Source organism: Schistocerca gregaria, chromosome 1 (assembly GCF_023897955.1).
Source record: "Schistocerca gregaria isolate iqSchGreg1 chromosome 1, iqSchGreg1.2, whole genome shotgun sequence".
NCBI lineage: Eukaryota > Metazoa > Arthropoda > Insecta > Orthoptera > Acrididae > Schistocerca > Schistocerca gregaria.
This window is the reverse complement of record NC_064920.1, coordinates 471723640-471750340: the sequence shown is the minus strand read 5'-3', so window position 1 is coordinate 471750340 and position 26701 is coordinate 471723640. Positions and strand designations below refer to the sequence as shown.

Genomic DNA, 26701 nt, shown 5'->3' with positions numbered 1-26701 from the left:
TAACTCCTGGATCCCTACTCATTACTGTTGATGCCACCTACCTACACACCAATATCCTTCATGCCCAAGGCCTTGCTACTATTAAATGCTACCTACCCCATTTAGCTTCCAAACACATTACATCATTTCTCTTACACTTTACCAACTGTATCCTCACACACACATACTACTCCTTTGAAGGGAAAATGTATAAACAAATACATGGCACAACTATGGGCACCAGGTGTGGCACCTTCACACGACAGCATTTTTATTTGCATCTAGAGGAAACCTTCGTAGCCACCCAAAACCAAAACCCCAAAATCCTCCTGTGGTTCAGGGTCATAAAGGAAAGGCACTCTATCCTTCCTCCATAACTTCATCACCTTGTTTCCCATCCATTCTACGTGGTCCTCCTGAACGCAACATCTATTTTTCGTGGATGTTGACCTCCACCTATGATGGCTCCATTCCCAAGTCTATCAGTATTAAGCCCACTAACCACCAAAAGTACCTGCATTTTGACAGTTTTCATACCTCCCAACCAAAAAGCAATCCCATATAGCCTGGCCACCCTTGGCACCACATCTGCAGTGACAAGAATTTCCTTGTCCAATATGCTGAAACTGTCGCAAGGGCCTTCACAGGCAGGTAAAATACAACCCCCCCCCCCCCCCCCCCCATACCTAGTTGAGGAAGAAAATTTTTGTGCCATATCCACACAAACCGTAATCCTCCCACCACCCTCAAGAATCAGCTGCAAAGGACTACCCATATCACACAGTACCATCCTGGACTGGAGAAACTGAACCATACCCTTCACAAAGGCTTTGATTATTTATCACCACTCCTAGAAATGAGGGACATCTTTTTCAAGATCCTTCCCACCTCTCCTAAAGTGATATTCCATCACCCACCCAACCTGCAAAACATCCTGTTCCTTCTCTATGCAACTCCCACTACTAGCACCTTGTCACAGGGGTGCCTTATTGCTGTGAAAGACCCAAGAGCAAAACCTGCTCAGTACACTCAACAAGCACTTCCTACTCCAGTCCTGCCACAGACCTATCCTGTCCCACCAGAGCTAGGGCCACCTGTCAAAGTGGTAGATGCAATCAATGCACAGCTCTTTATATCAGCATGACAACCAACCAGCTACCCACCAGAATGAATGGCCACCATGAGACTGCTCAAGAACAAAGTTGACCAGCCAGTGCCACTACAAGCAGCAAGCACAACAGGCTCAAGTTCAGTGCCTGCTTTGCAACCTGTGCCATCTGCATCTTTCTCTCCAGCACCAGATTTTCTGAACTATGCAGATGGACTTCATCCTTGCAACACTTCCTTCAGTTCTGTAGCCTTCTTGACCTCAGTCTCCACTAAACAATTGTTCTCACACCATCTACCTATCAGTTTCCTCTTCCTTTTTCCTGTCACCCAATCCACACCTCCACGTCTACGTCATTGTGCGCCACACCTCACCGATTGCAGTACCCATGTATCCTATGCCTAGCCTGTGTACTTGCCACACCTCCCTCCCTCATTCCTAGCAAGCAAAGATGCTGCCTCCCTCAGAGCCAATACCTATCCTTCTGCAACCCCCTCTTCCTGCCTACGACCTCTGTTTCCCTCTGCCCACCCCACCCTAGTTCACTTGTCAAAATGCAATCCTGGCTTTGGGTGTCCAGCTGGTGCAGTATACGTAACATGTTTTCTTTCTCTTTTGTGTGTGCCTTTCAACAGTTGACAGTTCAACTCTTCTCCTTTTTCGTGAGTGGTCTCTCTCACTCCCAAATTATTTACCTAGCAATATATATAATAAGCTGATTTTAAAACATAGGTATAAGAATTTCATCACAGAAATCCTCAGTCATAAAGTTTCATTATTGGGATTAGCCAGAGTACAAAATAGTTTGTACTTATGTCTTCTGTTATTCATTCTTTTGCAAATTTACCTATAAGTGCCTCATGTATAACCAGTCCCATTTAAATTATTGGTAAGTTGTTCTGTAAAAGTGTGGGGAATTGACATGTTTTTCATCGGTACATGTATTTGTTATATGTACTGGTGAATCAAGAAACTAACCAACCAAGTATCTAAATAAGTGTGATATCCTTTTATAGGCACATTCAGAACAATACCTTGAATCTAAAACTCCTACTGTTATGCATCTTTATGTATAAAAATCTGCATATGCACACATCTATGATCCACATTTCTTTGAACTTACCAGTAGGCCAAGCTTTAATATTTACAATAATCAACATTTCATTTTTATGATCAGCAGCTACTGTTTAATGCATAGAATAAGATATTTCCTAATTGTATGTACTAGTGTAAATACAGGGAAGAAAGCACTGTTCATTGATATTACTATTAGTGAATGTTTACTGTTGTTATATGAAGGAAGGAGGTTTTGTGTGGATGTGTGGGGGGTTCACATTTGGGTACAACTTACAAATAATAATGGAGCTCTCAGCTGTGTATTTACAGTGTTCATTTCTTTTTCCCCAGTCGATTAATGGCTCTTAAACGCATGGGTATTGTAAAGAATTACGAGAAGATTCGTGATTTTACTGTAGCTGTGGTTGGAATTGGCGGTGTTGGAAGTGTCACAGCTGAAATGCTTACACGGTGTGGAATTGGCAAGGTTATATACATTATTGTGTTTCTTTTTACATCTTATAATACATTTTAGTCATTACTTATGCATGTTTTCTTATGTGTAGTTACTGCTATTTGATTATGACAAAGTGGAGATGGCAAATATGAACAGATTATTCTTTCAACCTCACCATGCTGGTCTGTCAAAAGTTGATGCAGCTGCCAAGACATTATCATTCATAAACCCAGATGTTGTTATGGAAACTTATAACTACAATGTTACTACTGTGGATAACTTTCAAGATTTTATGGAGAGAATAAGGTAATGTTAATATGATGAGGTTTGATCACAATTAGTGTTGCATATCAAAGTTGTTTTATGCCAAATAGATAATGGTTGTATGTTACACTTAAAATGTCTTATGCCAAGTAGATAATGGTTGTATGTTACACTTAAAAAGACAACTAAATTGCACTCACATGTTCATATTTTTGTGTTTTCCATGTAGAAAATTTATCTGTTGAAAGAAACTAAGACAAATTTGTATTGATAATAAATTACTAATTCAAAAATTCTCTCTGCAGCCACGGAGGTTTGTCTGGAGGACCAGTGGACCTCGTACTTAGTTGTGTGGATAATTTTGAAGCCCGCATGGCAATAAATACTGCATGCAATGAACTGAACCAGACATGGTTTGAATCTGGAGTATCAGAGAATGCTGTGTCAGGCCATATTCAGCTAGTAGAACCAGGCCGTTCAGCATGTTTTGCTGTAAGTGGAATTTATTTTCTCTGTGGTTCTCTAAAGAATTTAATATGTTTTAATTGGAAATTCTTATGATATGCACAGTTGCACTGCCGCCACTCCACTTGTCTAATATTCCTCCCTGGGTTCATCAGTCTGGTAGGAAACTGTCTTCTGCAACACACAAAAGTTATCACCATGTATTTCTCAGTACGTTTTCATCATATCTGACAGCAGGTTTCTCTGCATCTTTTCTGTACTGCTCTACAAACATACATTTATTCTACTTTTCCCCTGTACTGAAGTCTCTTAGCATGTCTTTGTCACGTTAATCCCAATTAGTATATAGTTCATTTATAAACACATCTGCTTTAGCAAGTTCTGTTTTAGTTTTATTTAACAGTCTGCAAATGTTTTCCTTGGTACTCAGCTGCATAGTTCTGACTTGCTAGGAGTTGGAAGACTTCAGCTTGTTAGTATTTGGTGTCTAGCAACTGCTAGTCTTAATGATAAGAAAAGTAGCGGATGCAATAACACTGTACCAGCCATTGTTGTTGCCATACTTCATTTTACTGTGCGTCCTAGAATGAGTGATAAAACACTTACAAGCATGGCCTATGATACCGTCACAGGAAAGAATGCCTGCTGTCCACAGTGTGAATATAAATGTTCAGCGCAAAGAAAAATGCAAAGGTATTATAGTAGTGTTGTGTGAAGAAAGCAGAATCTGCACCCAATGCATGTCACAACTCCTTTTCATCATCTGTGTACTGGAAGGATCTTGCTTTCTCTGTTTCCTCGATACTCACTTTTAGTAACCTAGCAGTAGTCCACAATATTTCTTTTGACTTGGCTTACTTTTCAAGATTTCAACTTTTCTTGAGGTGATCTATTTGTCTTCAGCGAATTATGTAACACATTTTCCTTTGTCATATATTTTGTAGTCTTTTGGCACTTACTCAACAACAGCACTCGTACACACTGGTGGAGCCTCACAGCTAATTACACCTGCCTGATGATATCCTACTGTCCTCTTAACCTTATTTTCAAGGCACTGAATGAAATGGCAATATTTAAGGCATTGACTCAACATTTGGAAGGAGTGGTATTCAAATCCTCATCCAGAAATCCTAAGGTAGGTTTTTGATAGTGCTGCGAAATCACTTCGAAGAAATTACCAAAAATTCTTAGAAGAAGGTTACAGTTATACTTCATGCTTTGAAGGGAAATGAGACAATTTGATTCTGTTATACCTTGTTTCATGATCTACCTGGTGCTATATACATTTTGCTGTCATCTGCAGACTTGTATTATCAGTAAACAACCACTGGTTCTGGTTGTTTGCTGGCATAAAGTCATCAAGAGATATTAATACCTGAAACCATATAGTATTTCTGATTTCTTTTATCATTTTACTTGTGTTTCTTAAAAAGAATTGTGTGGAATGGGGAAGTAAAATGAATAAAACAGAATTATTACATTGTTTTCACTCTTTTTCTTTGGTAGTGCAGTTCTTTTTCTGGTGTCTCATTCTTGTGATACTATTTTCTTCCTTCAAAGTACTTCTGATAATTTATTTAAATAATAGTCGTGAATAGTCAGGCGCAAAAAACCAGGTAAGTGACTTTTCTTTCAAAATCATTTTATCGCTACAGCTCGATTCAGATTGATCATACATCTGCTGAGAAGATAAAACTGGGGAAAAACAAGCAGTTGTAAAGATATTAGCCTTTTAACTTGTTGTGCTGTAAGGGGAAAAACAAGGTCATCAATTTTCCAGGGTAAAGAAGCAGAATCAGATGACTCATCTGGCCATGAGAAGACAGAGCAAATGGAATTCGTATGCAATCTGCCACCCCTCCCCCTCCCCCTTCCCCCAGGAAACTGGAGGCAAGGAACTCAAAGAGAAGGTAGTAATCTTCATAGATTTTGTAAAAAAAACGTATCCCTGCCACATACAGCAGTCAATTACATTTACTTTAAGCAGCAGCTTTTGATGTATTTGTTCAACATCAATGTTCTTGCATCGGGCAAATGAATGTATGGTGGAAAAGGGCACAAATGAAGAGACATCATTCCTTTGCACTTCATCACTCAGGCCTCAGATAAGGACATTGAAGAGGTCATAATACAGGAGTGTCACAGGAAGAATTGTCAGTATTCATGAATACGGCGGCAACAATCATTCAAAGCAAAAAAGTGTAGTAAACATGGGCTCTAAAATACCTACCTTATGAGTTATGAGCACTACTTAATCTTCAATACAGTGAAGCAAGTCTCTTCTGCTGAAAACTCTTTCCTTTCCATATTTTGGGAGGAGACAGTGAAGTAATGTAAACATACACTTGAAAGCCATGTGCATTAGCAGTGTGTTGTCAGCCACAAGAGTGTGCCACAAAAGAGCAATAGAGCCCGCCATGGGTTAGCGCCAATTTAAACCCTGCTGTGCTATGCTCATGCTCAGTTATCATGTCATTACTGCTTGCATACATTTGCCTTATTGTGTTCAGTGTATGTTATGGCCATTGGCGTACATGCCGCAGTCTAAAGGTTGTACTAACATTCTTGGTTGTGTTGTGTGTCCAAGCTACAACACAAGTGACGACGAGTGTGAGATTGTTCTCCATGCAGTTTTTAGTCTGTGGTTGGTCCTCGGTTGCATCTATGATGTCTGATGGTGCTACTGATGAGTTTTTATGCCAGATGGTTGATCAACAAGAAGTTCTTACTGCAGCATTGCAGCATCTCACTTAACAGCAAGGGGAATTCACCACAGTGCAACACAATCAAACCCAGGTATTACAAATGCTTCCCTCTCTTTTGGCCAGTTCAGATCCCCTATCGGTACCCCACTCTTTTAGCCTCCATCATTTCTGGCTTCAGATGAGCCTGTAAAAGAATGGGAAGCATATGAAAAATGGTTGCTGCAGCATTTTCATGCTTTTGGATTGACTGATGTGTTATGCCGTGTTTTCGTTTTATCTTGGTTGTCACCACGCATGTATCGGCTCCTTCCGCAACTGGTCACCCTGGAGGATCCGTCTTCACTCTCTTTTGATAACAAGTGGGACCTACTTTCAAATTACTACTGTAATCAGATGCACATCATTGCCTCTTGAGTTGAGTTCTGTTGGTCTCGCAAGAAATCAGAACATTTCTGTTGGACTTGGGTTGCTAAGCTTCAAGGTTTAAGCTGTCATTATCTCGTTGTCACTGATGTATGTAAGGGATCATATGCCAGCCAAATGGTTTGGATGCAATTATTCGGTTGACCCCTGATAGTGAGGTCCGTGAGTGGGCCTTTAAGTATGAAAACCCTCCCTCTCCGATGTTCTAACTATTGCACAATTGTTTGAAGTTTCAAGGACTGCAGAATCAAATCAAATTGTGGTGTGAGGTTGCAGAAGTTCAGCCCGCTTCCCCCCCCCCCCCCCCCCCCCCCCCCACCCCACCCCCTCCCACCACCATTTGTCAGACAATTCACAGGGGATGATATTGTGGCAGTGGTGTGCGAGCGATCAAATGATCATGGCAGCTTGCCCGACTTACTGCGGCAGCCACGGCCATAGCAGCAGCACAGCAAGCCCAGTAATGAATGACAACTGAAGGGCTCTATGCTTCCCTCTTGTCCATTGTGTTTTGTCGCTAATTGTAGGCCAGACTGTACTAAGCGGTGGGCACTTGGTTGCCAGTGCAACAAAATGGGCCACATTGCTCCTGTTTGTAACGCAAAATTCTGACAGCCTGTTGCAGACGCTGACATGGATGTCAATTCTGTATCGTCAATCTCCATTGCACCCAGTAAGCTTTTCATTGATGTGAAGGTCTGTCAAAAGATTTTGCACGTACGAGTCAACACTGTGCTGTCATGTCGTTACTCAACTTGCAAACGTATATGGACTCGAGTTCTCCCCCTTTAGTGCCAGTGTCATATACATTAGTCACCTGCAATAAACAAAGCATTCGGATATTAGGTAGTTTCTTGATCCCAGTTACATATAAATCAATGGTTCATCAACAGAATTGTCTGGTGGTGAACAATGCACGCACAAAAAATTTGTTTGGTTTGGATCCCTTTAACCTTTTGGGGTTTACTATTTCCAGTGAAGTTAATCTCGTCTCTGATCATGTGCCATGTACACAACTCGACTCTTTATACTCAGAATTTTCCGCCTTTTTTTCTGCAGGTTTCAGTTGTACCAATAATTTCAAAGCCCACGTCACCATGAAACCTTCAGCCAGACCCGTTTATTTCGGTCTCGCCCAGTGCCACTGGTGCTCTGTGACTGGGTCAAGGCAGAGCTCAACTGCCTCATGGCCTCCAGGGTTGTCCAACCAATTGTATCCAGCTAATGGGCTATCCCCTTAGTCATTGTCAAGAAGCCATTAGGACGTTATGCCTTTGCAGTGATTTGAAAGTTTCTGTCAATGCTCTGTATCATTGACATGTATCCCTTGCCATGCCCTGATGAACCTTTTGCTAAGCTCCCTGTTGGTTAGTATTGTTTCCATAGCCACAACCTTCGCAGGCCTGGGACCGTCTCCATGTCGATTTCGCTGGCCCATTCCTTAATGCATACTTGCTAACAATAATTGATTCATTCTCTCTGTTCCCATATGTTGTTCCTTACCTGTCAACTTCAGTCTCTGCCACTGTGGCAACCATGTTGAAAATTTTTTCCATTGAAGGACTTCCGACAACATTGGTCTCTGATAATGGTGGCCCTCAGATTGTGTCACAGGAGTCTGTTGTCTCCTGCGACACCCCACAGGATTTGCCACATTTTAGCCTTGCCCTTCCACCCACAGTCCAACAGTGAGGCAGAAAGATTAGTTACAACATTCAAAACACAAAAGAAAAAGTACGTGACTCAGTCTCTGTCCTACATTGCCTTGGATCAATTTCTGTCGTCCTGTTGGTTCAGCCACACCAAACTGCACCACAGTTGTCAACCCCGAACATTTCTGTGGCCCAGCTAGCAGTGCCAACCTATGCAGCCGTCATCCCATTTCCAGCCCAGGATGGCCGTCTGGACAGGCAGGTTTGGTCGTCACCCAAAATGGATTTCCGCCATCATCTCCCAAAGGTGTGGCCACCATCTCTGTGATGTCTTTGTAGGGGAGGGCCTCTGTGCACATCATTGCAACCAGTTGCACTTGCATGTGGATGACTGGGCAACCCCAGCCAGGACACTGACGTCGCCACGACAATCAACGTCGCTCGACAAATCACCCAATGCGACTGGGTCCCTGCCAAAACACATGAGTCCAGAACCAATCACAGGAGCGATTTGTATGCAATCACCTTTGTAAACTGACTGCACTTCCACCGTATTCTACCAAAAAACCGAAGTGTACCACTTGCTTTACCCACAACTGAGTCTATGTGATCATTCCGTTTCATATCCCTACAATGTGTTACATGGAGGTATTTATATGAGTTGGCCAATTCCAACACTGACTCACTGATATTTTAGTCATAAGATACTACATTTTTTTTGATTTTGTGAAGTGCAAAATTTTACATTTCTGAACATTTAAAGCAAGTCACTAATCTTTACACCACTATGAAATCTTATGAAGATCTTACTGAACATTTATGTAGCTTATTTCAGACAGTACTTTGCCATATTTAACTGCATCATCTTACTATTATTATTGTCTTCAAGTTTATTGATATACATCATGAACAGCAAGGGTCCCAACACACTTCCTCGGGAGTACACCTGAAGTTACTTCTACTTCTGACGGTGACTCTCCCTCGAAGATAACGTGTTGGATCCTCCCTACCAAGAAGTCCTCAATCCAGTCACAAATTTCACTTGACACTGAAGTGTTTTTCTTGTTGTGTGTTGATTTTAAGTGGTCAATATATTGCGATATGCCAAGTCTCAACTCGTTTCCTGTAATAACAGTTACCTTCTTTTCTGAATTTCCCAGTCACTGTCTTGTTTTCTCTTGATGCTGTGGTCTTGTTATGCAGTGCCATGTATCTTACCACTGATTTGTTTTTTAATTGCAGATGGGTGAGGGCTATAAAAGAGCATCTACATTTAAACAATACGGTACAAAATCACAGAACACAGTTTCCATAATTCTTCCATAATCAAATAAGTTTTCAGCTCGCAACAATTAATAATTATGTTGTGTACATAGTTCCGTGTAGTCAGCGCGTACACAACTTTCCCACTAGAGCGCGTCCCACTAAGCACAACAGCGCAGGTGCAGCGCTCATCCGTCTCCACTCTACGATATGGTGCTGTCATAGAGACGGACCAAATTCTGCTTCCAACGATCCGTGTATTAATATGTTACGCAGCCAATGAGATTGCTGCTAACGTAGAACCTTTTCTCCTCACAGATCACACTCGCGCAGGATACCTGAACGTGCAAGGTATTATAACGAGTGTACAGACCTCCAATTAGACAGTCTGCACCAGTCTGCACCTGCATTAGTCTGCACCAGTCTATAGTCAAGTTTCAGTCTGTGCCTAATAAGATTACCATATTCCTGTACGTAGACATGAAGATAAATGCATAGACACTTTGTCAAGTATCAGAGATATGTGAGGACAAGATTAACATACCAGACCAAAGGCACTTCAGATCTTGAATTGTAAATAGCATCCAGAACCAAGTTAAGTTATTTTTATGCTTGTTATTATTTTAATAAATGTGTTTGAAAATTAATCAAGTTCTGTTTAAAGTTGGTCACCATCAATCTGCTACTCTAAGCGTGCAAGTGGCATTTCTATCGTCTGACCTAATGGCAGAAGATAAACACGCCACGATAAGACCACGAGAGATATTGCTGACACTCGCCTGCTTCGCTAGAGTGACAAGTCAAATAATCTGATGGTGCGTGTACCGAAGGTCTTACAGTACGCACACCACAAATTAACAAAGCTTTTCAGATAAAATTTTCATAAATAATGCTTCACTGCTTGACCAAAACCATAAGTTTGTACTTAGATCAAGATAGCATAGCATTGAGTCTTTATCACAACATTCATTTTTCTTTAGTGGTTGACCATTCTCATCGTGCCCCTTTCTTCTTTGGAGTCCAAAGCATCCACAAAGCATGACTCCAAAGTGCAAGTGATCTCTTACTGCCCAGTACAAATTACACATCCATCATTGCTTTCAGTGCCATGCCCGCATTTTTCTTTCTCATATCTGCACATAAATTCCAACAAACCCGGGTAAAGAAGATGCTCTTTACATTTCTACTAGTTAACACACATTTTTCACATGCACATCTTTCATTGGCCTAGTAAAACGAAAGTAAGACATGTTGCTATGCTTTACAGCAACATGTGCCACTACAAAACCCCATGTGATTGTACTTTTGACAGTAAGCATAAGACGAATGCTTTTCAGAAATCAAGAAATACTTTATCTGCCTGACTGCTTTTATCCAATTTTTTCAGTATCTCATGTGAGAAAAGTGGGATCTGGGTTTCACATGATCAGTGTTTTCAAAATCCATGCTGGTTGGCATTGAGGAGGTCATTCTATTCAAAATACCTCATTAAGTTTGAGCTCAGGATTATCCTAAGACTTTACAACAAATAGATGTCAAGGATATTGGATGGTAGTTTTGTGGATCAATTCTACCACCCTTCTTGTAGACGGGTGTGACCTTTGCATGTTTGTTGTTTGAGGGATCTGTGACAGTATAGTTAGTTGTGCTAACTGAGCCACAGATTCAGAATAAAATGTGATAGGGATTCCATTGGGCCCTGAAGCTTTGCTCAGTTTTAACAATTTCAGCTGCTTCTCGACTCCACTTATGATAATACTTATTTCATTGATCTTTTCAGTGGTATGAGGATTAAATTGGGGCAATTCTCTTGGGGCATTTCAGCTTTTGCTTTACTATCTTCGATTTCAGTTCCTGTCTAATTCATTAGGGACTTGACACTAAATTTGGTGCCAATAACAGCCTTTACATATGACCAGAATTTCTTTGGATTTTGTGAAATATCATTTGACGACGTTCTGCTACAGTAGTCATTGAAGGCATCACACATTGCTCTCTTGGCAGCCGAACCTATTTCATTCAGCATCTCTCTATCTACAGCCCTACACTTCGTTTTACACCAATCATGCAGTTTCCTTACAGTTACTGTATACCGTAGAGGTTCCCTCCCATTATGAACTGTTCTACTGGGTACAAATCTATCCAGTGCATGGTCAACTATTGTTTTAATCCTAAGCCATAGTTCCTCTACATGCTCCTGCCCTGTTCTGAAAGTTTCAAGTTCCTCACTGAGGTATGACATCACTGGTCCTTTATCCAACTAACTGAACATACATACCTTTCTGCTTGTTTTAGTTGTCCTTTGTACTTTGGTAATCTGTTTTACTGCAACCATGTAACGTTCACTGATACCAGTTTCAATGTGGACATTCTCAAAGAGGTCAGATCTGTTTGCTGCCATTAGGTCAATATATTTTCATCATGAGTGGGGTTCTTATCTGTTCTAGGTAGTTTTCAGATAAGGTATTTTCTAATGTTTCATAGGATATGTTATAATGCCCACCACTAACAAAACTGTAATTTTCCCAATTAATTTTTGGATAATTTAAGTCTCCACCACTGATTATTGTGCGATTGTGGAACTTATGTACAAGTGAACTGAGGTTTTCTCTAAAGTTTTTGGTTCCATCAGGAGTCTGGTGGGCGATAGAAGGATCCAGTTTCCATTTTATGCCCATCCCTTATACTGAGACTTGTCCAAAAAATTTCATTGTGTCATCATTTTTCCACAATTATTTTCTGGGAACCAGATCAAGTCAAAGTCTGTAGCAGTCATCTTAGTTGTAGTCTTTTTCAGTTAGTATAGCTTTGAAGCACGTGCCAGTAAACATGGGCCTTTCCTGGAGTTTTGCAGGGTCAGCAGATTTATACTGGATAGGTGCACATTGATTGGTCCACATGATCCATTCCTATATTTGCAAGGCTTGCTGCAAAAACCAGCCATATTAGGGCTGTGAATACTCATACTGAATATTCAAGTCCATCTCTGAGACTATCTTGTGGATACACTCCATCTATACATCTGTGTCTGTAGTGTCAGATATGACACAATCCATGGTTTTCTGTCCTCATGTCACTATTAGTAAAATGATGTGTGTCAGGCCAGTAATTTTACCTTTAACACCCTCAGGACTAATGGAAAACACATTGGTACACCAGTGTTGGTTGATAACATACAAATGTGGTCTGTGTTTGTAGAAACTATAACCATTATGGAAATTAAATTCTACACCTACACCTACATCTACATCTACATCCATACTCCGCAAGCCACCTGACAGTGTGTGGCGGAGGGTACCCTGAGTACCTCTATCGGTTCTCCCTTCTATTCCAGTCTCGTATTGTACGTGGAAAAAAGGATTGTCGGTATGCTTCTGTGTGGGCTCTAATCTCTCTGATTTTATCCTAATGGTCTCTTCGCGAGATATACGTAGGAGGGAGCAATATACTGCTTGATTCTTCGGTGAAGGTATGTTCTCGAAACTTTAACAAAAGCCCGTACTGAGCTACTGAGCGTCTCTCCTGCAGAGTCTTCCACTGGAGTTTATCTATCATCTCCGCAACGCTTTCGCGATTACTAAATGATCCTGTAACGAATCGCGCTGCTCTCCGTTGGATCTTCTCTCTCTCTTCTATCAACCCTATCTGGTGCGGATCCCACACTGCTGAGCAGTATTCAAGCAGTGGGCGCACAAGCGTAGTGTAACCTACTTCCTTTGTTGTCGGATTGCATTTCCTTAGGATTCTTCCAATGAATCTCAGTCTAGCATCTGCTTTACCAACGATCAACTTTATATGTTCATTCCATTTTAAATCACTCCTAATGTGTACTCTCAGATAATTTATGGAATTAACTGCTTCCAGTTGCTGACCTGCTATTTTGTAGCTAAATGATAAGGGACCTATCTTTCTATGTATTCGCATCACATTACACTTGTCTACATTGAGATTCAATTGCCATTCCGTGCACCATGCGTCAATTCGCTGCAGATCCACCTGCATTTCAGTACAATTTTCCATTGTTGCAACCTCTCGATACACCACAGCATCATCTGCAAAAAGCCTCAGTGAACTTCCGATGTCATCCACCAGGTCATTTATGTATATTGTGAATAGCAACGGTCCTATGACACTCCCCTGCGGCACACCTGAAATCACTCTTACTTCGGAAGACTTCTCTCCATTGAGAATGACATGCTGCGTTCTGTTATCTAGGAACTCTTCAATCCAATCACACAATTGATCTGATAGTCCGTATGCTCTTACTTTGTTCATTAAACGACTGTGGGGAACTGTGTCAAACGCCTTGCGGAAGTCAAGAAACACGGCATCTACCTGTGAACCCGTGTCTAAGGCCCTCTGAGTCTCGTGGACGAATATTGCGAGCTGGGTTTCACACGACCGTCTTTTTCGAAACCCATGTTGATTCCTACAGAGTAGATTTCTAGTCTCCAGAAAAGACATTATACTCGAACATAATACATGTTCCAAAATTCTACAACTGATCGACGTTAGAGATATAGGTCTATAGTTCTGCTCATCTGTTCGACGTCCCTTCTTGAAAACGGGAATGACCTGTGCCCTTTTCCAATCCTTTGGAACGCTACGCTCTTCTAGAGACCTACGGTACACCGCTGCAAGAAGGGGGGGGCAAGTTCTTTCGCGTACTCTGTGTAAAATCAAACTGGTATCCCATCAGGACCAGTGGCCTTTCCTCTTTTGAGCGATTTTAAATGTTTCTCTATCCCTCTGTCGTCTATTTCGATATCTACCATTTTGTCAATTGTGCGACAATCTAGAGAAGGAAGCACACTGCAGTCTTCCTCTGTGAAACAGCTTTGGAAGAAGACATTTAGTATTTCGGCCTTTAGTCTGTCATCCTCTGTTTCAGTATCATTTTGGTCACAGAGTGTCTGGACATTTTGTTTTGATCCACGTACCGCTAAGACATAGGACCAAAATTTCTTAGGATTTTCTGCCAAGTCAGTACATAGAACTTTACTTTCGAATTCATTGAAAGCCTCTCGCATAGCCCTCCTCACACTACATTTCGCTTCACGTATTTTTTGTTTGTCTGCAAGGCTTTGGCTATGTTTATGTTTGCTGTGAAGTTCCCTTTGCTTCCGCAGCAGTTTTCTAACTCGGTTGTTGTACCACGGTGGCTCTTTCCCATCTCTTACGATCTTGCTTGGCACATACTCATCTAACGCATATTGTATGATGGTTTTGAACTTTGTCCACTGATCCTCAACACTATCTGTGCTTGAGACAAAACTTTTGTGTTGAGTCGTCACGTACTCTGTACTCTGCTTTTCGTCACTTTTGCTAAACAGAAAAATCTTCATACCTTTTTTAATATTTCTATTTACGGCTGAAATCATTGATGCAGTAACCGCTTTATGATCGCTGATTCCCTGTTCTGCATTAACTGATTCAAATAGTTCGGGTCTGTTTGTCACCAGAAGGTCTAATATGTTATCGCCACGAGTCGGTTCTCTGTTTAACTGCTCAAGGTAGTTTTCAGATAAAGCACTTAAAAATATTTCACTGGATTCTTTGTCCCTGCCACCCGTTATGAACGTTTGAGTCTCCCAGTCTATATCCGGCAAATTAAAATCTCCACCCAGAACTATAATATGGTGGGGAAATCTACTCGAAATATTTTCCAAATTATTCTTCAGGTGCTGAGCCACAACAGCTGCTGAGCCCGGGTGCCTATAGATACATCCAATTACCATGTCTGAGCCTGCTTTAACCGTGACCTTCACCCAAATCATTTCACAATTCGATTCTCCGTCAATTTCCTTCGATACTATTGCACTTCTTATCGCTATAAACACGCCTCCCCCTTCACTGTCCAGCCTGTCTCTGCGGTATACATTCCAATCTGAGTTTAGGATTTCATTACTGTTTACATGTGGTTTCAGACAACTTTCTGTCCCTAGTACTATATGGGCGTTGTGACCGTTTATTAATGAGAGCAGTTCTGGGACCTTTCTATAGACGCTCCTGCAGTTTACTATTAGCACATTAATGTTGTTATTCCCTGTTGCATTTTGCCTACTCCTGCCTTGCCGCGTCTCAGGAGGCGTCTTGTCGGGCCTAGGGAGGGAATTCTCTAACCTAAAAAAACCCCATGTGCACTCCACACGTACTCCGCTACCCTCGTAGCCGCTTCCGGCGTGTAGTGCACGCCTGACCTATTCAGGGGGACCCTACATTTCTCCACCCGATAGCGGAGGTCGAGAAATTTGCACCCCAGCTCTCCGCAGAATCGTCTGAGCCTCTGGTTTAAGCGTTCCACTCGGCTCCAAACCAGAGGACCGCGATCGGTTCTGGGAACGATACTACAAATAGTTAGCTCTGATTCCACCCACGAGCGAGGCTTTCCGCCCTCACCAACTGCGCCAACTTATTTGCTGCTTCGTAACATGAGGGATAGGCAAAGACAAGGTGCTCTTACTTCCAATTTGCTAATGAGCTGTGTACCTGATCATCAATGGAAAGTAATATCACAGCATAAGAACTACAATTTTTTATGGAGTATTAGTATACTTGTATAGTAATATACAAGTATACTAGTACTATGCTATACTATATTAATTTTAAAAATAATGGTGTACCTATTGGGTTTTCTATGTGATCACAATTTTCTACCTTGATATGATTGATCAATTTTTCTTGATATCATAACTTAAGCCTGTTTGGTCATGGAACCAGAATGCACAATATTTTGCCAACTGTCCTATTTGATTGGAGTTCAGACAAGAAAAAACAGCCAAGTTTACTGCATGTATACCATATGAGCAAGAATATTCACATGTCAATTGGAAATCCTAAAAATATCTTTCACTGTTGTTGTTTCATAATTTAAATTTAACTTTTTTTAAATGAAGTTTTAATAAAACCTTCTTTTTCAGTGTGCACCACCTCTTGTTGTTGCATCCAACATTGATGAAAAGACATTGAAACGTGAGGGAGTATGTGCTGCAAGTTTACCGACTACAATGGGTATTGTAGCAGGCTTCCTTGTACAAAACACTCTCAAGTAAGTCTAATTTCTTGAAATTTAATGTACAGAAATTTGGGCAGCAGCATGTAATGTGAAAACTTTTTGAAAAGTGTGATGCTTATAAACTTTGTGTCAGCTTTTGCTGTATGACCTGAGCACTACTTGGAAATAACTTAAATGTAACGGATACAGCTAGGTCAATATGAACTAATATTAGTTTGTTCTAGGACCAGTAAATATAAAGACAAGAGTGGCCATACGTGGTATCTGAGGAGGAAAGCTGACAGAAACAAACAATGGAAAAGCCAGGATGGAATAATGACAATATTATTAAAAGGATAGATAGCTACTCACCACATATTGGGAATGTTGAGTCGCAGACAGGCACAACAAAAAGACTGCTTGACAAGTAAGCTTTCAGCCAAAAAGCCTTCTTCTGAATTAGACAGCACACACACACACACACACACACACACACACACACACACACACACACACACACACACTAGCAGTTTTTGTTCTACATCTACATCTACATGACTACTCTGCAATTCACATTTAAGTGCTTGGCAGAGGGTTCATCGAACCACAATCATACTATCTCTCTACTATTCCACTCCCGAACAGCGAGCGGGAAAAACGAACACCTAAACCTTTCTGTTCGAGCTCTGATTTCTCTTATTTTATTTTGATGATCATTCCTACCTATGTAGGTTGGGCTCAACAAAATATTTTCGCATTCGGAAGAGAAAGTTGGTGACTGAAATTTCGTAAAAAGGTCTCGCCGCGACGAAAAACGTCTATGCTGTAATGACTTCCATCCCAACTCGTGTATCATATCTGCCACACTCTCTCCCCTATAACGCGATAATACAAAACGAGCTGCCCTTCTTTGCACCCTCTCGATGTCCTCCGTCAATCCCACCTGGTAAGGATCCCACACCGCGCAGCAATATTCTAACAGAGGATGAACGAGTGTAGTGTAAGCTGTCTCTTTAGTGGACTTGTTGCATCTTCTAAGTGTTGTGCCTGTATAAGACTTAGCGTTTCCACTATATGGTGAGCTGCTGATGTAGACATTTTGAATGGTTCTCCAGTTAACACTTGTCACTATTTATCTTCATTATGAACCGGTTTTATTTTATCATAGCTTTTTTTAGCATGTAATTGTACAGATTGGACAAGTTGCCTTGGTAACCACTGGTTCAGCTAATATACATGGTGCCAGAGGTCATGTTCAGTTCACTGGGAAGTGCATATTGGGAGCTATATGGAGGTAGTGTCGCCAGAGGTTTCCCATCAGAAACAGCTCTTGATTTGTAAGGGCCCCTTTCCACTGAACATGCTCTCTATCAATTCATCATCCGTGTAACGAAATATTTAAATGATAAAATTTCAACAACTGAATTTTTCTGCGGTGAGTGAGAGTATGTGGCTGCTTAAATCACAACATTCTGTGTGGAAAACCTAAATTCTGTGGCAGTGATGATACAAGTCGTAAATAGTTTGCTTAATATTTACAAGAATATAGGAAAAGATAGATTGCTACTTACAGTAAAGATGTCAATTTATGTTGCAGACCAGTACAATTAAAAGACACATACGCATAAGGTTTCGGCCACAACTGCCAACTCCAGCAGCTCAGGCCAGGGTGCAACTATCACATGGGATGGAAATAGCAATCTGGAGGGGGCGGGGAAGGGAAACAGATAGCAGCGTACAGGTGGGGGGAGAGAGAGGAGCGCTGTCAGGTGAAGTGTGCAGGGACTAGAATGCCAAAGGGTGCAGTGTCAGGAGGTTATGGGGTAGGGAGGTGAGGAAAATGGAGCAAAAAAGGAGAGAAGCAGGGAGAAATGGGTGGGTGCATTGGCAGATGGCAGCAAACAAAGAGGGTGGGAGAAGAAAATGTGGAAAGATGATAGACCGGAGACCGGGGCGGGGGGGTGGGGGGGGGGGGTGGAAACTGTTGGGGGAGGGTGTATAGAGAGTATGTTACCATAATTTGAGGTTGGGATGATTAATGTAAGGGTAACTACCATCTGCACAGTTCAGAGAAGCTGGTGACAGAGGGGAGGATCCAGATGGCTCAAATAGTGAAGAAACCATTCAAATCAAGCATGTTATGTTCAACGGCATTTTATGCCACAGAGTTGTCTAGTTTTCTCTTTGCCATGGTTTGACAGGGGCCATTTGTCCTAATGGACAGTTTAAATATTTAACTGATAGGAATCTGAGTGTCATATTAGCCATCCATCAGATTTGATAAGAATCATCTTACAACTGCCAATAAGCCTCTACTACTAAGCCTTGTTATTTGATGTTGGGTCCACTAATAGGGGCCACATTACATTAGCAGATGGTGTGAGCTCCAGGGGGTGGGGGTGCCAAATGATCTCCATTGTGTATTCAAAAGGAGCCTCAAGTGCCAGAAGCAGAATGGTAATATATCTAAAAGATGAAGACTGTGGAAGTGAACTTGATGTACTGTGTTTCTGATCATAATACTACAAATGGAATTCACATTTTACAGACTGAAAACTTTAGTTTAGCTGCTTATTATTGAAGATATAATATAGGGAATTGGTGAAGTTGCAATTCTCATCACACTTGTCCAGAAAAACTACTTATAGATAAGGATAGATATAATAATATAACTGTCAAAAGTATTCTAAATCGCCCCTCTGATCATGATGGACATTTCCTCACCATAAACCGAGTAAATGAGTAGAGAAAGGTAAATTTCATTTAGGAAAATTTGAGTATTATAAACACCCACACTATGTAAAACTTGAACCATCATCTCCAGCTTGTGGAGTAGTCTTCTGCCTATCTTTCTGTTGATGTTAACTCCAAATTTAATATATTAATTAATTATGTTACACATATGTGTTAAAAATATTTTCTAAAAGGGTAATTAGAGAAAATGTGTTTAAGTCAGGGTAAATGCATTGGATGATTAAAGTCATCAAAATTTCTTGTAGAACAAAAAGGGAGATTTATGCAGTAGCCAAGAAATCAAATTCTTCCAATATCATTATTAAAAACTGGACAATAGAATCTCTAATAGGACCATACAGGCATTGGAAAACATGTCCACGATGGCAGAAGTTGATAACACAAACAGTAAAGTAAAAACTATCTGGGATTTCATACAGAAGGAAACTGGTAAGTGCAGTTTGTAGAGAAAATATCCAAATAAAAAGTGAGGGTTCATCTTGTTAGGGATAAAAAAAAAGTTGCTGATACAGTCAGCAAACTTTTTTGATAGTATCGGAACAAATAGGATAATGAGGCTCCATAAATCAAGCCATGAAAGCCAGTTTACCTAGTACAGTACATCATATTCATATAGCACTAGTCATTATACAGGGAAGTGAAAGAATCATTAAATCTCTAGAAACTACTAACTTTGCTAGAGTTGACCACGTATCTAATTAGCTGTTAAAAGTGTGCCGTATTTTTGATGCATCATTTAAACATGAAATAGTTCATGAAAGGCTTGAGCAAGCAGTTGTGAAATCAATATATAGGCAGGAGGTGTACAAAGAATTAAGATCCAATACCCAAAGAATATGCAAGAAAAAGAAAAAGAATGACTGAAATCAAAGAAGAATTAAGGGAACAGAATGAAACTAAGAAATTCTATCATGCCATGTGAAAGATGAGAAAAAAATTTCAACCCAAACAAAATGCATGCAAAAACAGCAACAGCAAGATAACAAGACATGAACAAGAAATATTGTAGAGGTGGGCAGAATACTTTGAAGATACGCTCAACAAAAACTCAGGTCAGGCCCCAAGAGGCACACAGCAACAGGAAGAGAACACCGAGGCAAGAGAAATTGAAAGGGATGAGGCAGAAAACCCATCAATGCTGGAAGTGGAAACGGTGGTAAATAAACTAAAAAAATAACCATGCACCTAGTGAAGATAGAATCATGTCAGAACTAATAAAATCAGGGATGCAACCTCTAAGACGTGAAATATTTTAACTAATAAAGAACATATGGATAAATGAAAGAATGCCAGAGGAGTGGAAGACTGGAATAATATGTCTAATATATAAGAAAGGACAAAATCTCAATTGTGAAAACTATAGAAGCATAGCCCTACTGAACATGTTATATACGATTTTCTCTGGAGTGCTAATCTAAAGAATAAAGAAGTGCACTGAAAAAATGCTCAGAGAATCCAGTGTGGATTTCGACCAAACAGAGGTACATTTGAACAGTTTGTTGTTAGACAAATAACCGAAAAATTTCATGAATGTGATATAGATCTCCACTTCCTGTCATTGACTTTAAATAAGTTTTCGCTAGTATTAATAGATCAGCATTGTATAAAGGGCTGAAAGAATTTGGCATCTGTGATGAACTGAGAAGGTTAATTGTGCTAACAATGAATGATACAAAAGCAAAATTAAAAGTGAGTAACAGAGTGGCCAGGCAGTTTGACTTTTAGGATGGAGTGAAACAGAGTGATGGCCTCTCTGCAGTGCTGTTTAACTTAGTACTGCATAGTATCATACAAAAAGTAGATAAAAGAGAAACAATAATGATGAAGTCCAGTCAGATATGTGCATATGCAGATGATATTGCCATTATGACAAGGGATGTAACATTGCTTAAAGAAGTATATGGACAAATGGAAGCAGAAGGAACAAAAATTGGACTTATTGTAAATTAAAGCAAGACAAGATATATGGTTATGTCCAATTCTGTAACTAGAACAACACCACAGGACCTGAAGATTGCTGATAAATGTTTCAAAGCTGTTAGATGCTTCCATTATTTAGGTGTCCTCCTAAGCAATGATAATAGTACGAGACAATGTATAAGAGAAAGGATACAAGCAGGAAACAAAGCCTATTATGCAAACCTAAAGATACTCAATAACTTTCTAATTACAAGAACAACTAAATTGAGTGTATGCTATTCCCTTGTGCAATCTGTTGCCACATACGGATCAGAAACGTGGACAATGACAGAAGCAGACAGTAGCAGCCTGAGGGCATTTGAAAGGAAAGTCTTAAGAAAAATCTATGATTCTGGAGAGAGGCAGAAGGCTGGAGAGTGAGATACAACCATGCAATACAAGAACTTATACAAGGGAGAGATATAGTGAAATTTATCAAATCTCAAAGAATACGTTGGTTAGGACATATGGAGAGGATGACAGAAGACAGGATGCCAAAATGAATAATGAATGCCAGATTGTATTCCAACAGAAGGAATGGTAGGCCAAGAGCTAGCTGGATGGACGATGTGCTGGCTGACTTTGCCAAGATAGGGATTCGTGGATGGAAGAAAAAAGCTGAGAAGAGATAGATATGGAGGAAGATTGTTGAGAAGGCCATGCCCACCAAGGGCTGTAGTGCCGAAGAAGAAGAAGAAGAAGAAGAAGAAGAAGAAGAAGAAGAAGAAAAGGCAGATACTGCTGACTGTTGGCCAATCTCACTGCTCATGAATTTTACAACGTTTTAGAGAAACTAATGCATGCCAGGAGTATTAAACACCTTGGGAGTCATAGATAATCACCAAACATAAGTTTGTATTTCAGAAACAGAAAATGAAACATTTACATTTGCTGGCAACCTGTCTGGTGCCCACAATAAAAAATTGAAGATGGCTGAAATATTTTGTACCCTAACAAAGGGTTTTGACTGTATCCATCACCAATGTTATTAAACAAAACTAAGTATCTAGGTACCAGTGGTGCAGCATGATAGTTGCTTGATTCATACTTTTCTAAAAGAAAGCAGAAAGATATATTGGATAGTGGAGAAGGTGTTCCAGCTTCATCATAACGGGGTACTACCACAGGTGAAGTGCCTCAGGGCTCAGTTATAGGTCACCTCCTTTTTGTTATTTTTATTAAAAACCTACCTCTTTATACAGAATATTGTAAATTTATCACCTTTGTTGGTGACTAAGATGTTACTGACGATTCATTAAATAAACTTGACATTTCAGATGATAAATTTCTCGTGGTTATTGTGAACTTGTTTAACACAAATGGTCAGTCTATTAATTACAGTGAAATAATCTTTATTCTGTTTCACACAACCTTTAAGGATAAAGAAATGGGAGAAAAACATGACAACCAGCAAACAAACAAGGGTGGATACTCAAAATACCTGGATTTACTTATTGATAGCTAACTAAACTGACCATTCACATCCTGGATGTGTGCAAAGGATTGTTTCCTTTAACATGTGCTTTACGCAGTTTGCTCATATAGAAATATAGAAATTAATAAAGCAGCCAATTGTGGTTATTTTCATGCCACTATGGCCCCTGGAATAGTTTTTTTTAGAAATCTGGCATTGGCTAGAAATGCACTGTGTAAACAGAAACAATTATGGGAGGGATCTTCCCTTCAACCTCATGCAGAAATCTTTTCAAGGGCCTCAAAGTAACATCTGTTGCACAACATATATTGTCACTTATCTGTTTTGTAAGAGAAAAGTTTTTGTTAAATACCCAGTAGTGCGTATGACAGTCATGATCTAGAAGAAGAGAAGATATCCACAGTGAGCATGCAAAACTGAGTGTGGTACATTTCAGTGATCCAGTTTTAATGGCTGTTAGATTTTTAATGCCTTCCCTTCATAAATTATCTAGTGGACGATGAACTCTTGTTTAAAAAGTGCTTAAGGCTGTTCTGTTGCAAGGGCCATTCTAAACTGTAGAGGATTTCGTGAACCATGATGAATAAAAACCATGTACCTGTAATAGTTGGGTATATTCTTAGATTGTTATTTGTCTGCTTGTTTATTTATTATTGCAAGCATATTTAAATACTTTTTTTTCTGTAATGTAACCTATGTTGCAGGTACCATAATATGAATTTGATTAGTACTATTTACCTAATACCACAGACTGTAAAGGGACTATTTAAAGGTTCCCTTCTGTGCTCCGAAGAGCAAACATGTATATAGAAGGGACACTAATTAGTAAGAACAAACAATAAATAATGAAACATTCTGAAAGAGAGATTTGAGCTGGTTTGTGAGGTATTTATTTCTAAAATTTAGTGGGTTACAATCTCTTAATCAAGGGGGGTCCTAGCTCATGGAGGAGTCTTTGAACAGGGTGAGTTACTATACAGTTTATAGTATTTTGTTTTATGTTGTCTTGAGGTGCGAGAAGATAAGCACTGAGAAGGGGGATGTTAACGCAGGGTTTCGTTGGAGTGACGCTTGTACATAAGTCCTATGTATCCATGGGGAAAAAGGGAGAAGTTTGAGAGTAATACGGACTCAATTGGCACTCAAGGAAGCCAGCACAGTCAGGGAGAAAACTAATTTCAGTGGTGCGCTTGGCGGTAAAGGGGTGCCAAAATGGCTGGGGATGAAATGGTAATAAACCTGACTGGTGGCACCCATTGCACTCAGTAATCCAGGTGCTGATAACAGGGGATGAACTGGGCATCTTGCATCAGACTTTGTACAGCTGCAGTCAAAGGAAGTCCCTTGAAGAAATGCAGCTCAGGAAGGCAATGTGAAAGACACAGTAGCACTTCTCTTGTTATCTGGACTACATGAAAACATGAAACGTGAATGCAGCTAATGATATGGACCACATGACATTGTGCAGGGAGGTTGCTGAGAATACAGCCAGATGTTACCTCATAGAAGTGGAAGCAGAGGTTGGTTGAGTGACAGTTTGGTGTGTATGGCCCATGGAGAATATGACATTCAGAGGTCTACCTGCTGTGAAAGTGACCAGCTAGGGTGCTTGAGAGATGCGGTGGTACCTTGGCTAGCAGGAGCTTTGCTGATTGCTGGTTTTTGGTCAGCGCAACATATCTTTGTTGCTACAAGTCGTGGTAAGCGGAAAGAATCGCCATACATTTCCCCCCCTCTGAGAGGAAAACACTTGTGCCAACAATGCCGAGGAGTGTTTGGAGCTAATTAAGGATAACGTGGCATGATACTGCTAGGAGGAAATGAGGTTGCTTCCACAAAATCACCGGGAATGATGGGTATGTCCAGCTCAGCAGCAGTAGTTTGTAGGTCAGTTTTGTGTGCAAACCACAGGCTTAGAAGTGCCAGGGGTAGGGCAGGAGGCCATGCAGAAGAATAACATGTAAGGGTGGCTTTGAGTGTATGGAGGAATCGCTCCACCATGCCATTATCTGCAGGGTGGGAGCTGGTGGTTTGCTGGAAATTAGAGCCACAGGTGGCTGTCAGAGATTGGAAGTGGGTAAAGATGAACTGGCACCCAAGATCCATATTGATGTCATGGGGCCATCCAAAATGGGAGACCCAGGTCTGAATGAAGGCTAAATCCACAATTTTGGCTGAAATGTCAGATAGGGGGATGGTCTCCAGCCAGTACATAAAGCGGTCAGTAATGGTTCACAGATATTGACAACCATAGAGGAGGGTAGTGGGCTGACAATGTTGAAGTGTACGTGCATGAACTGATGAAGTCTGAGGGGAAAGGCAGCCGTGGGGTACTGAATTTGCCTTCCAGCCTTGGCATGCTGGCATGGTATACAGAAGTGGGACCAGTTGCTGCCATCACATTGGATGCCCAGCAGACAAAACTTTGTTTCATAATGATGGCAGAAGTGCAGATACCTGGTTGTGTGAAGCTGCAGACATGCTCAAATGCCGTTTTTGCAAGGTGAGTGGGAGACAAGGCTGGGTGTGATCACTAGAAGTGTCAGGTTGTGAAGAATCCATGAGAATGTCACACAAAATTTTATGGTAGGAGCTGGGTATATATCTTAGCTGAAGATTGAGGCTAGAGTCAGCATTCTGAAGGATGTGAGTTAGGTCCAGGTCTTCCTTTTGAGCAGCGGCCAGGTCATTGTAATCTAAGGATTGGGTGATGGCACAGGAGCGGCTAAAGTAATCTGCTACAATGTTATTAATGCTGGCAACATGCTAGATGTCAGTAATGAAATGTACTCCTGTGGCCTAAACTGTGAGGGTGAGATCTGGTCTATGTTATTCCTGTAGAAACCGAAGGCGAGGGGGTGGTGATATGTAAAGATTGTAAAAATGTGCCCCTGATTTCAAGGTCGGAAACATTGGATGGTTTTGTGGACTGCAAGCAGCATGTGGTTTTATGTGCTCCAGTGACATTGTGCATCGAAGATCTTAAACAAAAAGAGCATGAGCAGTTGCCAGACATCCATGGCCCCAATAGCTGTCTGGCCCACATCTGCCAATATTGTGCAGGTGTCACTTGGGTGGGATGGGCCTACAGACCCCCAATAGTGAGGTCCCTTTTTATTTTTAAAAGCTCTTGATCATGGCGTGGGTCCAAGGGACCAGTTTGTTCCCTTTGTTTTTATCACCACAGAGTGCTGTAGTAAGGGGCTCTTGGGTGGTAGCAGTATCCTTAGGATCTTGGCGGAAAAAGTTGACCATGCCAGTGTAATGCCGGAGGCCTTTGAAGGCAGTAGGGTGTGGAACGTTCACTACTTCCTGTACTGTCTCAGGTAGGGGGCAGGAGCCGGTGGCAGGGACTAAGTATCTGAGAAATTTGACCTCGCTCGCCCTGAAAATGAATTTTGCGATGTTGAGAATCACTCCAGCTTTCTGCAGGTGAGAAGAAAGTTTGTGTAGCAGTTGGTGGCGGTCAGTAGGGTCCCAGGAGTTGATGAGTATATCATCAGAGTAGGCAGAGCAGGTTGGTGTGCCCTGCAGAATGTTGTCCAAAAATCACTGCCAAGTTTGTGCAGCATTGCAGAGGCCGAATGTCATGAGTGCACTCTCGAACAGGCTGAAAGGTGTGATTATGGTTGTTTTCTCAGTGCCTGCCTAGGGGACTGAAGTTTGTGTGTAGGCTTCAGTGCAATCTATTTTACTAAAGACAGTAGTTCCCAATATGGCGCAATTGTAGGTACAGATGAGTGAGACAGGATAATGGTCAGGAATGGTGTGGGCATTGAGTCTGTGGTAATCACTGCAATGGTGCCAGGAACTGTCATTGTTGGGAGCGAGGTGAGATGCTTAGGTCCAAGGGCTTTTGGAAGGGTGAAGTATGCTGGTGGTGAGCAGCTCTTTGAACTCCCTTTGTGTAATTTTGTGCTTGTGGATGGGGAGGGAGTGGGTGCAGCAGAAAACCAGGGCCCATGGGTAGTGATGATTTAATGCACAGTGTCACGCTGAACATTCCAGGAGGCATCAGATGGCTGGGTGAGGAGGGGAATTCAGCAAGGAGCATATGAAATTGTCAGCTATTTCATGGCAAAACATGGGGTAGAATGGGAGCTGCAGCAGAGGAACATCGATTTGATTTTGACAGGGGAGCTAAAACAGCTTTGGTCTAACCCACACCAAAACCAAGTTTATTGTGC

The 26701-nt window shown here is 41.1% G+C and overlaps 1 protein-coding gene across 1 annotated transcript in view; it reads left to right on the top strand.

Moving 5' to 3' along the window:
- Window positions 1–26701, top strand: part of LOC126353233 (ubiquitin-like modifier-activating enzyme 5) — a 101690-nt gene that overhangs the window by 27083 nt on the left and 47906 nt on the right. Inside the window, exons 2-5 of the mRNA XM_050002749.1 lie at window positions 2495–2630; window positions 2710–2906; window positions 3170–3356; window positions 16293–16420. Coding sequence (XP_049858706.1) covers window positions 2495–2630; window positions 2710–2906; window positions 3170–3356; window positions 16293–16420 — 648 coding nt within the window. The remainder of the gene's footprint in view (window positions 1–2494; window positions 2631–2709; window positions 2907–3169; window positions 3357–16292; window positions 16421–26701) is intronic.